At 45.9% G+C, this 15,736-nt stretch overlaps 1 protein-coding gene across 2 annotated transcripts; it reads right to left on the reverse strand.

Moving 5' to 3' along the window:
* Positions 1-9,521: 9,521 nt before the first annotated feature.
* On the reverse strand, positions 9,522-11,022 carry LOC123429956. Of its 2 annotated transcripts, none has more exons than XM_045113920.1 (2): positions 10,720-11,022; positions 9,522-9,892 (listed from the first exon to the last, which is right to left on the reverse strand). In XM_045113920.1, exons 1-2 carry the CDS (start codon positions 10,941-10,943, stop codon positions 9,649-9,651), a joined length of 468 nt encoding a protein of 155 aa, XP_044969855.1. In that variant the 5' UTR covers positions 10,944-11,022; the 3' UTR covers positions 9,522-9,648. The 2 variants fall into 2 exon arrangements, 1 of the variants encoding a protein (XP_044969855.1); XR_006622794.1 differs by lacking the exon at positions 10,720-11,022 and adding an exon at positions 10,162-10,245 and having other exon boundaries at positions 9,711-9,892.
* Positions 11,023-15,736: the final 4,714 nt, after the last annotated feature.

Here is a 15,736-nt window from a genome sequence, read left to right on the forward strand (position 1 = left end):
CACATCACATGTCAAACCCTGCAAAAACAAGTTAGACGTCCTCTAATTGTTGTTGCAAGTTTTACGTGGCTGATTTGGGTTTCTAGCAAGAGCGCCTTCTTACCTACGTGACAGCCACAACGATGATATGCCAAAGCTGTTTACCCTTCATAAGGACCCTTTTCATCAAATCCAATCCGACTAGAGTAGGAGAGACAGACACCCGCTAGCCACCTTTATGCACGATGTGCATGTCTGTCGGTGGAACCAGTCTCACGTAAGCGTACGTGTAAGGTCGGTCCGGGCCGCTTCATCCCACAATACCGCCGGAAAAGAATAAGACTAGTAACGGCAATCAAATTGACAAACCATCGCCCACAACTTTTGTGTTCTACTCGTGCATAGAATCTACGCATAGAAAACCTGGCTCGGATGCCACTGTTGGGTAACGTAGCATAAATTCAAAAAAATTCATACGCTTATTCAGATCTTCCTATGGAGAGACCAGCAACGAGAGAGGGGTAAGAGCATCTTCGTACCTTTGAAGATCGCTAAGCGGAAGCGTTGCTAGAACGCGGTTGATGGAGTCGTACTCGCAGCGATTCCGATCTAGTGCCGAACGACGGCACCTCCGCGTTCAACACACGTGCAGCCCGGTGACGTCTCCCGCACCTTGATCCAGCAAGGAGGAGGGACAGGTTGGGGAAGAAGTCCAGCAACACGACGGCGTGGTGTCGGTGGAGAGACGAGGTCTCCCGGCAGGGCTTCGCCAAGCGCCGGCAGAGAGGAGGAGGGAGAGGAGCAGGGCTGCGCCAAGAGAGAGATTCAACCGTGTCTCAAACAGCCCCGAACCTCATCTATATATAGGGGGAGAGGGAGGGGGCGCAGCCCTTAGGGTTCCCACCCCTAAGGGGTGCGGCAGCCCTTAGATGGGAGAGGGGTGGCGGCCAGGGCAAGGGGGAGGGGTGGCGCACCCCTCTGGTGGGCCTTAGGCCCACCTAAGCTAGGGTTCCCCCCTTCCCCTTTTTTCTGGTGCGCATGGGCTGGGTGGGGGGCGCACCAGCCCACTTAGGTGCTGGTTCCCTTCCCCACTTAGCCCATCTAGCCTCCCGGGGTCGTTGCCCCCCTTCGGTGGTGCCACGGGACCACCTCCGGTGGTCCCGGTGGTCCCGGTACGTTACCGGTGATGCCCGAAACACTTCCGGTGTCCGAAACCATCCGTCCTATATATCAATCTTTACCTTCGGACCATTCCAGAGCTCCTCGTGACGTCCAAGATCTCATCTGGGACTCCGAACAACTTTCGGTAACCTCGTACAACAATTTCCTATAACCCTAGCGTCATCGAACCTTAAGTGTGTAGACCCTACGGGTTCGGGAGACAGGCAGACATGACCGAGACACCTCTCTGGCCAATAACCATCAGCAGGGTCTGGATACCCATGGTGGCTCCCACTAGCTCCACGATGATCTCATCGGATGAACCACGATGTCAAGGATTCAATCAATCCCGTATATGATTCCCTTTGTCTGTCGGTATAGAACTTGTCCGAGATTCGATCGTCGGTATGCCTATACCTTGTTCAATCTCGTTACCGGTAAGTCTCTTTACTCGTTCCGTAGCACGTCATCGTGTGACTAACTCCTTAGTCACATTGAGCTCATGATGATGTTCTACCGGGTGGGCCCAGAGATACCTCTCCGTCACACAGAGTGACAAATCCCGATCTCGATTCGTGCCAACCCAACAAACACTTTCGGAGGTACCCGTAGTGCACCTTTATAGTCACCCAGTTACGTTGTGACGTTTGATACACCCAAAGCACTCCTATGGTATCCGGGAGTTGCACAATCTCACGGTCGAAGGAAAAGATACTTGACATTAGAAAAGCATTAGCATACGAACAATACAATCTAGTGCTAGGCTTAGGATTGGGTCTTGTCCATCACATCATTCTCCCAATGATGTGATCCCGTTATCAACGACATCTAATGCCCATGATCAGGAAACCATGATCATCTATTGACTAACGAGCTAGCCAACTAGAGGCTTGCTAGGGACACATTGTGATCTATTCATTCACACATGTATTACTGTTTCCTGTTAATACAATTATAGCATGAACGATAGACGATTATCATGAACAAGGAAATATGATAATAACCATTTTATTATTGCCTCTAGGGCATATTTCCAACAGTCACATTCTCGAATAAGCACCAGACCTGAGAGCATTGCTTTCATCCTCATGCTTTGTGTCTAGTTAGTCATTGTTTGCAGCATGAATGGATCTATTTTACCATGAATTACAATGTGTTCGCTTCTTGATCTTTGGATGTGCTCTGCGTTTATGTTTTGCAGTCTCAGAAAGGGCTAGCGAGATACCATTATTGTCATACCATATCATGATTGTTTTGACTAAGTGTTGGCTTTTGATTTATCTTATTATTGCTCGCTAGTTGATTATGCCACTGATATGAGCTAATATAGTTTCTGAGGGTTATCGTTGATATAAGTAGTCATGATTTATGTTGAAAACCTCGGTGCCCTCTATGCATGTATATGTAAACAAGAACAAAAGAGTTCATAAAAGTTTTTCTTTATCACTTTCAGTTTGTCAATTGAATTGCTTGAGGACAACCAATGGGTTATGCTTGGGGAAGTTAATAGGTCTCCATCGTATCTACTTTTCCTAACACTTTTCCTCTTGTTTTTGACTCTAATTTGCATATTTTGAATGAAACAAATCCAGAATGATGTTGTTTTAAGCACAACTACCATGGTGTTGTTTTTGTGCAGAAATTAGAGTTCCTAGAATGGAACGAAACTTTTTGGAGATTTTTTCTAGAACAAGTGAAAAGTATTGGAACCAAGACCCACGAGAGGGGAGGCCCCAGGTGCCCACTAGACACCAGGGTGCACCGGCCCCTGGCTTTGCCTAGTATCTATTGGGGCCCATGGTGCTCGGTTGACCCTAATTCTAGCGTAATAAAATCCTATTTCCTGAGAAAAACTGTGAGGAAGTTTCATCGCATTTCATGATACGGAGCCGCCACCACCTCCTATTCTTCATCGGGATGCTTGATGTGGAGTCCGTTTGGGGCTCCGAAGAGGGGAATCTTTGGTCTTCGTCATCACCAACCCTCCTTCATCGCTAATTCGATGATGGTCTCCACTGGGAGTGGGTAATCCCTTCGTAGGCTTGTTGGTCTTTGAAAAGTTGGATGAGATTCATCATGTAATCGAGTTATTTTTGTTAGGGCTTGATCCCTAGTATCCACTATGTTCGGAGATTGATGTTGCTATGACTTTGTTATGCTTAATGTTTGTCATTAGATCCCGAGTGCCATGATTTCAGATCTGAACCGTTTTTTTTTTCACTGTAATACCTATGTTCCTAATCTGATTGTGCAACTTATATGCATCTACTACGTGTTAGGATCCGCATACCCCATAGTGAAAATAATTGGGATTCTTTCCGTGATCACCGTAGTATGAGGAGTTCATGTATTCATTATGTATTAATGCTTTGTTCCGGTTATCTATTAAAAGGATGCCTTAATATACCTTAGTTTCCTTATGGACCCTGCTGCCACGGGTGGGTAGGACAAAAGATGTCATGCAAGTTCTTTTCCATAAGCACGTGTGACTATTTACGGAATACCTGCCTACATTATATCGATGAACGGGCCCTAGTTCTGTGTCACCCTATGTTGTGATTGTTATATGATGAATACTATCTAGCAATATCACTGATCTAGTGCCTACGTGTTTTCCACATGTTGTGCTCGCTAAGTTACTACTATTGCTACTGCTGTTACAACTGCTACAAAACTGCTATCACTGTTACCGTTACTGCTGCTACTGTTACCACTACTATCGAAACTATCATATTACTATGCTACTGATCACTGTGTTGTAGATACTAAATCTCCAAGTGTGGTTGAATTTACAACTCAGCTGTTAATACCTGCAAATATTCGTTGGCTCCCCTTGTATCGAATCTATAAATTTGGGTTGAATAGTCTACCCTCGAAACCTATTGCGATCCCATATACTTGTGGGTTATCATGGTCGCCGTCGATGAGGTCTGACTTGGCAGGTGTGGATCCAAAGGTAGCGTCATGGAACATGTCCTTTAGAAATAACAAAAGGGGCTCCATGGCGATGTAGGATGGCAAATTCTTGATAGCGAGCCTGAGGAGACCAACGGTGGGGCCATCGATGAGGTCGACGAAAGTTGAACCCGAGGGGATGGGGTGGGCCACTTAACCTGTGACATAGCCCGCGTCAAGTCATCATTGTTGATGACCCCAATGTCGTAGCGGGCATCCACAACATACCAGCTTACTCTAGCCCGCTAATTGAAAGCCTATAACCAGTAATAGTAATCAGCTTCCTCCGCGGCTACCTCGGCGACGTCGGGCGAAGAGGCCGTGATACACCTCTTTTGGTCCAGTCGCTCCTCGAGCTGCATGGCAAGCGTAGCCGAGCTTAGGCCGCGACACTCTGGAGTGGGGGAAGGGGATCTGTGGGAAAGGCGGCGTTTGGCAGCCCTCATCTAAGAAACTCATGCCGGCTAGGGTATGGAGATCGATGTGTAAGATGCATGGACAAACCGGTAGATGTTTACAATGAAGGCTTTGTGACGGCGGCGGCAGCAACCTTACTAGGGTTTTGAGCGAGGGAGAGGTTGTGGTGTGTGTGTGTGTGTGTGTGTGTTTGCGCGCGCACGCAGAGTTTTTGGGGGTGGAGGGGGTTGTGGTGTTTGAGGAAATGATGCGGCTACTGGATATTTTACTATGCAAGAGTAAAATGCGGGGGCTATTGAAAATTTGGATGATGCATTGCACACGGTCCCAGAAAACAACTGTGTGTTAGCAAACAGAAAAACTGTCGAGCCGGGCAGATATTTTTGAGAGATGTAGGCGGGGGCGAGAACGACAAACATCACACACGGTTGAAACGTAATAACCGTGTGTTATCAAACTGAAAAACCTTGTAGGCGAGTAGATATTTTTGAGATTGTGAGGGAGGCCTTGTGGAGCCCAATGTACTGTGCTGATGTGAGTGACAGGAGCACGGTTATGGCACACAGGTAGTGTCGTGGGTTTTGTCACAGCATGTCCTCGTGCAAGGACTTAGGTGTGGAGCCATCGCACCTGTGTGGCGGCTTGAGAGGGGTTGGTCGTAATCGCGAGACGCGAGTTTATCCAGGTTCGGCCCCTCCGATGGAGGTAAAGGCCTACGTCCTGCTTGTGTTTCATTGATGAAGGTGATGATCTCGATTACAAGGGTGAGGAATCACTAGCTCTAATCTTGAGGGTGTCTAATCTGTCTTTCTCTAATGACTTGAACTTGTGAATATGTCCCTCTTGGGGTGCCTTACCCCTCCTTGTATAGGTGGAAGGGGTAGGTTTACATGTAGAGTCCTACTAGGAATAGGACTAGGACTAGTCTCTCTTGAATTCTAATCTGGGTCTTGTTTCCTTTGTGAGGGAGTCTTTCCTCTTCTTGGGCTTTCTCTTGTGAGCCGATCCTCCTGGCCTTTTATGAGTCGCCTTATGCCAGGGTGCACGCCAGGCCCTGGGCCTTTGTTGTTTGTCTCAGTCGCCCGCGGGGTCATGTATGAGCCGCCCTCCAGGTCACTGATGAGTCGCCGGTGAGTTGCCAAGTCCCAGCCGGGTCATACTTCAAGCCGGGTTACACCGCAGGGTATATCCCCAACAGGTAGTGTGAGTGAACCGTGTGTGTTGCATCATCCAACTTGTCTAATGTTTATAAATTTGGCGTAAATAATGCGGGAAAGGGTCAGAACACAAACAAACTTGCATGTGGACCAAAAATATGTATGAAAAGGATGGTTTGATGTTCAAATACCAAACGCACAACTTCGATGTGGCGCGCGTCTCACAAAGTGCACGGTATTGCTTGTCCCCCCTCCTTCCTGTCGGCAGGACGTCAATCCTAGTTGTGAACGCATGCCCCAAATAGGTAGGTCTAACGTATCACCCTACCGTAACACTAAATCTATGGGAGTCCATGATGGTCAAAATCCACCCCCTTTTCGCTTCCAGTGAAAGGTGGTGCGTATGCGGGCCCAAAATTATGTGCTTCTGGCGCGAGATGGGATGATCATGTGTATGAAAAGGGTTGTTTCATGTTCAAATACCAAATGCACAACTTCGATGTGGCACGTATCTCACAAAGATCACGATATTGCTTGTCCCCCCTTCCTATCGACAGGAGGTGCATCCTAGCTATGAATGCATGACCCAAATAGTTAGGTCTAATATATATATCACCCTACCATAACACTAAACCTATGGGAGTCCATGATGTTCAAAACCCGCCCCCCTTTCGCTTCAAGTGGAAGGTGGACCATGTGCAGGCCCACATATGTGTGCTTCTCGCGCGAGATGGGCTGAGACCACATACGAACCACCTACGGGTAGCCCCAATATATGTATGAAAAGGGTGGTGTGATACTTAAATACCCAATTCACAACTTCGATGTGACACACGTGTCTCACAAATTAACCGAACATGCTAGTCCCATAGAGGTTCACCTATCAAGGTGCGAAGTAGCCCCCCCCCCAACACACACACACACACTTGACACACATACACACACACACACACAATTGGAGTCGTCGAGAGAGGGCATCTCACCAAGATGTATCATAAAATGGACCAAGATCGAAGAATCCACCTCGGTCGTACAACCTCTCTCTTGTTGTTGCTCAAAGTGACAGACGTCCACACGACCCCATAGATGGGCTAGCTTGCCAATAATCATGCAAATGGTCCCCAAAGAGAACCACTACTGCGTGCATGTGGTCCAAACAGATGTATGGACTGTATTGATGTTTGAATACCCAAATGCACAACTTTGATGTGGCACAGTGATTTCAAACCACAAACCATATGGAGCGAGGGTCAAACGACGCGTTAACATTGTATATATATGTATGTATGTATGTATGTATATGTACATTTCGAGCGAGTGATGGAGATTCATGCATGCGTATGTACGTAGCGCTCAAACTTAGGTGTGGAATCTCACCATGATAATACGATAACACGAACCAAAGAACAAGAATCCACCATGGTAACCTTTCTTGTTGTCGGTCAAAAAGTGATCATGGATGTCTGCACAGGCCCACTAGTATATAGGCTTGCCGCCAATAACCACGCGAGGGAGAGTACCATTCGAAGATGACAACAGCATGCACATGTCCCAAATATATATATGGTGGTGATGCGTGCATGTTTGAATATCATGCACACCATTGATGTGGCAAGTGCTTTGAAAATCGTACAGTCCCCATACAGAGCAATACGGTTCATGACGTGACGTGGACTTGTCCCCACCCCCCACTACCCACTTCGAATTTGACCCGGTGGGAGGGATTCATACGTACACATGCATGTGCTCAAACTATATCATGTCAACCGAGATCATGATCTATATAAGTACAAAAATACAAACCAGAAAATAATCCCCTCCTAAGTCAAATTAACATCTTTCGCTTTCAATCAAATTAAGTAGTGATGGACCAAGCGGGCCGATAGATTGAAATCATCGATATCACTGATAACTGCGTGAGTGGTCCCACATGACAATCGTCATCGCTTTGCATGTGGGCCAAGCATATGTTTGGATGTGTATGTGTGGTTGTGATGTTTGAATACCCAAAATGCCGAACTTTGATGTGGCACATGCCACCAAAATCATAAAGTCCCCACACAGAGCGAGTGTAGTGTATGTTGGTCCCCTTCCCCCTCTTCGACGCGTAATATATGCTCCTACGGTAATACAAACCAACAAGAATCATCCTTGATGGTCAAACTAATTAACCTCTCCCGATGTAGGTCAAAGTAATGCATGCATGGACGACAACCTCCCGGGCCCACAGATGGAAGCGTCACACGTGAGTGTCCTAACCACCGCATGCATGCATGTCACCCAAATGTGTTGTGTGATGTTTGAATATATAGCCAATGCACAACTTCGATGTGGCATGTGCCTCAAAAACCAAAAAAGTCCCCACACTAAGTGAAGTCTATTCCTGGACTTTAAATATATACATATATATATAAAGTCGGTCTATTATGCTAATATTAGTATAATATTTATTCTGCTAACACTTCTCAGTTGCACGCTCAACGATAGTGTACTGCATACCTATCAAACAACACTCCAATGTCACCAGAAAAAATTGCACACGTTTTTTGTCACCGTTTTTGCCCCAGTTTTTAAACCCTTTGTTAGAATGAGGCGTATAATATAGCGTTGGATTGCTACGGAAAAGTCCCAACTTGACATGTTGAAAACTTTTGCGATTCCTCGCGGTTTGATAGAAGTTTCTAAAATGGTGGGCGCATGACGGGCCGCACTGAGCGTATTTTCGCAATTTTTTCTAAACCACTCGTCAGAATGAAGCAAATGGTATGGCGTTGGAAAGATATCGTCAAGCTGCATCGTCTTCATGTAGAGTACACTCTCTAATGCCTTGCAGCTTAAGAGTAATTTCAAATTTACTAAAAATGGAATTTCATTTTTCAAAATTTTTGATATTTTTGGTACGTTTTCCGCTGTAGTTATTAAACCGTTCGACATAACGAGACGTAAGATATGGAGTTGAAAATATGTGTAATAGGCACACCTTTCATATGTTGGCCTTTTGTTGAGATTCCTCGTGGATTTAAATGAATTGTGAAAAGGTGTGTCTGCCTACGTGTGGTAGCGAGTGTATTTTGTAATTTTTTCTAAGCCGCTCATCAGAATGATACAAATGATATGGCATGAGAAAGGTATCGACAAGGCGCAACGTTCTCATGTATAACACTCGCTCTAATTCCTTACGTTTTAAGAGCAGCTTTGACTTTACCAAAATGCACACTCTATGTTTTTCGCGGCACCAAAATCAACGCATGAACCGCATCAGACAGAAGAATGCATTGCTTCATACTAAAGACCGTACTGCATCCTACGAGCAAGCGAACTTCATGATTTGTTTTCTCCAATGTGATTTTTTCAAGAATAGGAAGTACAGTGCACTTCACATCGGACGTAAGTGAACCGCATCACTATAGGGAAGTGAACCTCATTACTTTTCTTTTGTTGTTTTGTAACATATTTCTGCACTTACGAGATGAACAACATGAGATGATCGACCGCACTGCTTCAGACTGAAAACCGCATTGCATCAAATGGCCAAGTAGACTATATGAATTTTATTATATCTTCTCTCTAACTTATATTTTATGGACGAGAGTCGACCATAGAGACGAGGGCAAGTGAACGCGTCAATTTGCAAAGGGCTCCGCCAAGGGTTTTTCGATGAACTGCGTTGTTTTTTAAGAAATTATAAATCATGTCCATACATATTTGTAGAAATATTTTCTCCCAAAATATCAATTATAAAAAATGGCCAATATCATTTTTTTCCAAAACCAAAATCAATTAGGGAACTACATAAGAGAGACAATTGAACCGTGCTAGTTGAATGTAGTTTCGTAAACGAGAAGACATGTATTCAAACATGAACAAGGAAATATTTTTTTTCACTATTTAGTGAACTGTATTTTTATATTGTTTTTCCTGTATACGAACTGCACGGGATGATGCCAAACGGAAAATGCAAAATTAAAAAGGTTTACAGTCATAGTTGTACACCACTTGTGTTTAGAATGCAAAGGACGAGGACAAGTGAGCTACCCGTTATTTTCGCACATAATTTCATTGATGAAGTGAGCTGCAAATCAACAAGCAAGCGACCCACATGTGCCCATGATCTGTACGGCAGCAAGAAAGGAATGCACATTGTTTTGCGCCCCATAGATAAACATTCAACCATGGCATACTTCAAGCAAGAGCCAGTGAACCTCATGGTAGTGCCAACCGAACTACACAGACAAAATTAAGAAACTTCATTACAAACTGAATTCACCAAAACCAACAGCCAAAAGGAAAGCAATGGAATTCTGGGTGAGCACTACATTGGAGAAAGGGTTCTTCTTCCAGTTAGAGAAGGCCCACGACTACACTATCGTGCCGTGGCGGCTCTGAAGATCGAGAGAGAGGGGGGACCAAAACAGCTAGGAACGACAACACCATGTTGCTGGGGAGTGGAGGCAAGTCGGGGTTTGTTGGGGAAGTGCAGAAAGCCACCCACCTCTTGGAGATGATGGCTAGATCCGGCGGGGGAGGGGTGGCCGATGGTCACCTGCAGGAGTCGGAGAGAGGAAGGCGATGCACATCCGGTCATTCTGACACATTGTTTGCTAGGGAGCTCTTCTACTGCAACGATACTATGCCTGAACTGCATGGAAACACCCCAAAAATTGCACAGAGAGCATGTAGAGCATGAGCGCCCACTCCAAACTGCATGCCTCAAGCGCTGAGGCCGCCCGCAGGAGGGAGCGGAGCAGGACCTTGCATGACGGGTAGTGGCGGAGGAGGTTCCCTCGGCCCGGACATCGTTTTACCTCTGGCTAGGCCTCCACGGGTGGTGCTTTGCTTGCTGAATCATGCGCGGGAGGGAAGGGATCTACGGATCTGGTGGCTACAGGGGTAGTGGAGGCTAGATCCACTGGATCCATAGAGCATGAGGGGGGCGAGGGGCGTCATGGTCGCCTCGGGATGGCGAGGTGGAGGTCGTGGGGCAGCAAGCCGACATCTATGCAATGCTGTGAGAGGATTGAGATGTTGAAGTTGATGTTGCTGAACCAACCAGTGGCAACAGCCTTGATCCGACGTCGGCTCGTGGCTGTTCGGTGTCCTGTGGAGCGGTGGCTCGTCGGCGAGTGGAGAATGTCGCGGGCCGGACCGTCGCTTGGGGGAGGGGCGGGGTGTGGGGAGGAGGTGCAGCACCGGGATGGGGGTTGGTCGGGGTGGTGCGGGCATGAGTACGCGGCGCGGGTCCGGTAGGTGGGCGGTGGCCGAGGGTGACGCCATAGGAGGTGGAGTTGTTTGGGTGGTTGGGGTGAAGAAGGAAGAGGCTGGGTTGGTTCGTGGGGGCCGGCTGGTGCTTTTCTTTCTTCCGGTTATCTGTACTGTGGTTCGGAACGGATGTGCATGCAGCGCTAAAGTGTTAGCAGAACAAGGTCTTAAAAGGATGTTATTAGAATAGACCCATCCTATTCTGGTAATACCATCAGAATAGTTATTCTGCTAACACTTTTCAACTGCACGCTCAACGGTCGTGGAGTGCATCCCTATCAAAACAAGCACTCCAATGTCATCAAAAAAATCTATACGCGTTTTTTGGACACTGTTTTGGCTCCAGTTTTTAAACCGTTTGTCGGAACAAGGCATATAATATACTGTTAGATTGATACAGAAAATTCCCAACTTGGCCATGTTGAACACTTTTCGAGATTCCTCACGGTTTGACAGCAGTTTGAAAAATAGTGGACACAAGACGGGATGCCAGGAGCGTATTTTCGCGATTATTTCTAAAGCGCTCGTCGGAGTGAATCACACTATATGAAGTTGGCGAGATATCTTCGATCCGCATCTTTTTCATGTGGATTACTCTCTCTAATTCCTTACGGTTTGATAGTAATTTCAAATTTACTAAAAAACCGAATTCTATTTTCCAAAAAAATTGATTTTTTCTGTAAGTTTTTTGCTGCAGTTTTCAAAATGTTTGTCGAAATGAGGCATATGATACGGCGTTAAAACGTTGTGGAATATACACAACTTTCATATGTTGGCCATTTGTTGAGATTCCTCGCGGTTTTAAATGAATTTTGAAAACGGTATGGCTCCCTACGAGTTGCAGCAAGCGTATTTACGTAAATTTTACCAAACCGCTTGTCGGAACTATGCAAATGATACGATGTTGAAAACATATCGACGAGACACATCGTTTTGATGTACAACACTCTCTCTAATTCCTTACGGTTTAAGAGCAGTTTTGAAATTACGGAAATGCGGACACTCTGTTTTTTTCGCAACACCCAAATCAACGCGTGAACCTCATCGGATAAAAGAGTGCACTGCTTTTTGACAGGAAACCACACTGCATCCGACGGATAAGTACAATGCATGATTTTTCTTTTGTTGGACGTGAATTTTTTAAGACGAGTAAGCGGAGTGGAGTTCACATCGGAGGTAAGTGAACCAGATCGCTATAGAGAAGTGAACCTCATTACTTTTTTATCGTTTCCATAACATTTTCCTAAACTTCATGTTGGTAGTAAGTGAACCCTGAGACTTCAAAAATTGAACCTCGACACTCCGAAAAGTGAACGTCGTGATTTTTTCAATGAGAAAAGTGAACTTCTAGAGTGTTAGGAGGATACAAAAATACATCTAGTGAACTCCCACACATTAAAAAGTGCACTATATTTTTGGTAATCATTTTTGTTGTTGCTATTACACTTTTTCGGAATCTAAAACTCAAGAAGGTGCCATCTGAACCTCGTGCGCAGCCAAAGCAGAATGCATTAGTGGAGTGGAATATTGAACTGCCCGAGCACCCATGATTACAACAATCTAAACTACACGGGTGCACACGAAATAAGATGAAAATAGTGACATCCCAAAAAACAGAGTCGGGCTGCATGAAGCGACACCTTGCACTGCATCAACAACAACCAAAATTCCCTCAAGGAAGGAGAGTGGAATGGTTACTATGCCTATCATTGATGCGTACTAAATGATAGCCGCCCCTGATACACGGGCGTCCGGTAGGAGTGCACTTCAGGCGGGCATGATAGTGTTCACTTGCAAAACAACTAAATGGGTACGAGCCCGTGCGTCGCCCAAATTTACCGTGGGAGGAGGCCGATGGACTGCATCACCTATCTTTTCTACAAAAGAAATGAGAGTAAAAAGAACCTCAAGAGCAAAAGTACAGTGGATTGCATTTACACTTCTATTTCTCTTTAGAAGAACACAAAAAGACAAATCTCGTTGATGGAAATAGCGAACTGCAGTGAAGTGATTTTCCTCCAAAAATTAAAAAAGTGACTGCAACGACCTCAAATGCTCGAGTGGTTCTCGATGACGACCCATGCAACGAACCGCAAAGGAAGGTGGTGGTGGGCTAGGGTGTAGCCGTGGTGGGGGGACCAGTTCCTTTCATCTTAGCTGACCAAAAAGCAACTAGTAGTTGTGAACTGAATCACTTGTGATGGTCCGCGATAATGAATCACTTTCTTCTAAGCTGGTTCAGTTACACGTCTTGACGGTCCGCCCACTAAACATGGGAAGTGTGTTCCCTTGTTTGGAGACAAGCAACTACTTCTGCGAATCGCATCTAGATATGCAAATAATATGATTTGATTAGCCCTTTAATTACGTATGACACACACTTGTGAGCTATGCCCTAATCCTTTGGCTAGTGCTCGTTAGGATAGGTTCCCTCCTTCGACCATTGGTGCTTTTGGTGCATCCAGAGCTCAATACACTCCAATTTCTCGACAAGATGAAAAACCTAAAGAGAACAAATTTCTTAACTACGTGTATACATAGAAAATATATATCAACACACGTTTTAAGATAACAGAAGGCGGCCAATCTTCCAACTTTTGAGGATGCGAAATACATAAACAAAACAGAGAGAGACCAAAGTGCAAAACAACAACAAGCGGTAGAATCTTCACCATTGGAGTATCAGGGACATCATAGTTGTAGCCCCCTTTTCGGGAACGTCGAATGGGAAACAAAAATTTTCCTACGCGCACGAAGACCTATCATGATGATGTCCATCTACGAGGGGGATTTCAGATCTACGTACCCTTGTAGATCGCACAGCAGAAGCGTTTAATAAACGCGGTTGATGTAGTGGAACGTCCTCACGTCCCTCGATCCGCCCCGCGAACCGTCCCACGAACCGTCCCGCGATCCGTCCCACGATCCGCTCCGATCTAGTGCCGAACGGACGACACCTCCGCGTTGAGCACACGTACAACTCGACAATGATCTCGGCCTTCTTGATCTAGTAAAAGAGACGGAGAGGTAGATGAGTTCTCCAGCAGCGTGAGGGCGCTCCGGAGGTTGGTGGTGATCTAATCTCAGCACGGCTCCGCCCGAGCTCCGCAGAAACGCGATCTAGAGGAAAAACCGTGGAGGTATGTGGTCGGGCTGTCGTGGCAAAGTTGTCTCAAATCAACCCTAAAACCTCCGTATATATAGGTGGGAGGGGAGGGGCCTTGCCTTGAGGCTAAAGGAGCCCCAAGGGGGTTGGCCGAAGGGGGGGGAGGAGGAATCCTCCTCCAATCCTAGTCCAACTAGGATTGGAAGGTGGAGTCCTTCCCTTCCTTCCCACTTCCCCTTTTTTCTCTTTGATTTTCTGTGATCCTGTGCACGAGCCTTCTTGGGCTTGCCCACCAGCCCACTAAGGGATGGTGCGGCACCCCTAAGGCCTATGGGCTTCCCCGGGGTGGGTTGCCCCCCCCCCCGGTGAACATCCCGAACCCATTCGTCAGTCCCGGTACATTCCCGGTAATGCCGAAAACTTTCCGGTAATCAAATGAGGTCATCCTATATATCAATCTTCATCTCCGGACCATTCCGGAAAACCTCGTGATGTTTGTCATCTCATCCGGGACTCCGAACAAAATTCGGTAACAAACCATATAACTCAAATACGCATAAAACAACGCCGAACCTTAAGTGTGCAGACCCTGCGGGTTGGAGAACTATGTAGACATGACCCGAGGGAATCCTCGGTCAATATCCAATAGCGGGACCTGGATGCCTATATTGGATCCTACATATTCTACGAAGATCTTATCGTTTGAACCTTAGTGCCAAGGATTCATATAATCCCGTATGTCATTCTCTTTGTCCTTTGGTATGTTACTTGCCCGAGATTCGATCGTCAGTATCCGCATACCTAATTCAATATCGTTTACCGGCAAGTCTCTTTACTCGTTCCGTAATACAAGATCTCATGACTTACACTAAGTCACATTGCTTGCAAGGCTTGTGTGTGATATTGTATTACCGAGTGGGCCCCGAGATACCTCTCCGTCACACGGAGTGACAAATCCCAGTCTCGATCCATACCAACTCAACGAACACCTTCGGAGATACCTGTAGAGCATCTTTATAGTCACCCAGTTACGTTGCGAAGTTTGATACACACAAAGCATTCCTCCTTTGTCTGTGAGTTATATGATCTCATGGTCATAGGAACAAATACTTGACACGCAGAAAACAGTAGCAACAAAATGACACGATCAACATGCTACGTCTATTAGTTTGGGTCCAGTCCATCACATGATTCACCTAATGATGTGATCCAGTTATCAAGCAACAACACCTTGTACATAGTTAGAAGACCCTAACCATCCTCGATCAACTGGCTAGCCAACTAGAGGCTTGCTAGGGACAATGTTTTGTCTATGTATCCACACATGTATCTAAGTCTTCATTCAATACAGTTATAGCATGGATAATAAATGATTATCTTGATACAGAAATTATAATAATAACTTATTTATCATTGCCTCTAGGGCATAATTCCAACAGTCTCCCACTTGCACTAGAGTCAATAATCGAGTCCTCACATCGCCATGCGAATTACATTGTAATAAATCTAACACACATACAGTTCTGGTGTAGATCATGCTTTGCGCGTGGAAGAGGTTTAGTCAGCGGGTCTACCACATTCAGATCCGTGTGCACTTTGCATATATTCACGTCCTCCCCTTTGATGTAGTCGCGGATGAGGTTGAAGCATCGTTTGATGTGTTTGGTCTTCTTGTGAAACCGTGGTTCCTTTGCTAAGGCAA

The sequence above is a fragment of the Hordeum vulgare genome, chromosome 2H, assembly GCF_904849725.1.
Source record: "Hordeum vulgare subsp. vulgare chromosome 2H, MorexV3_pseudomolecules_assembly, whole genome shotgun sequence".
Lineage (NCBI taxonomy): Eukaryota > Viridiplantae > Streptophyta > Magnoliopsida > Poales > Poaceae > Hordeum > Hordeum vulgare.

Excerpts from the sequence above, each read along its gene's own strand:
- LOC123429956 (XM_045113920.1), bottom strand. The coding sequence starts at position 10,943 with ATGGCGTCACCCTCGGCCACCGCCCACCTACCGGACCCGCGCCGCGTA. Across the intron at positions 9,893-10,719 it reads GATCAAGGCTGTTGCCACTG|TTCGGTTGGCACTACCATGA; the intron begins GTTGGTTCAGCA and ends TTGTCTGTGTAG.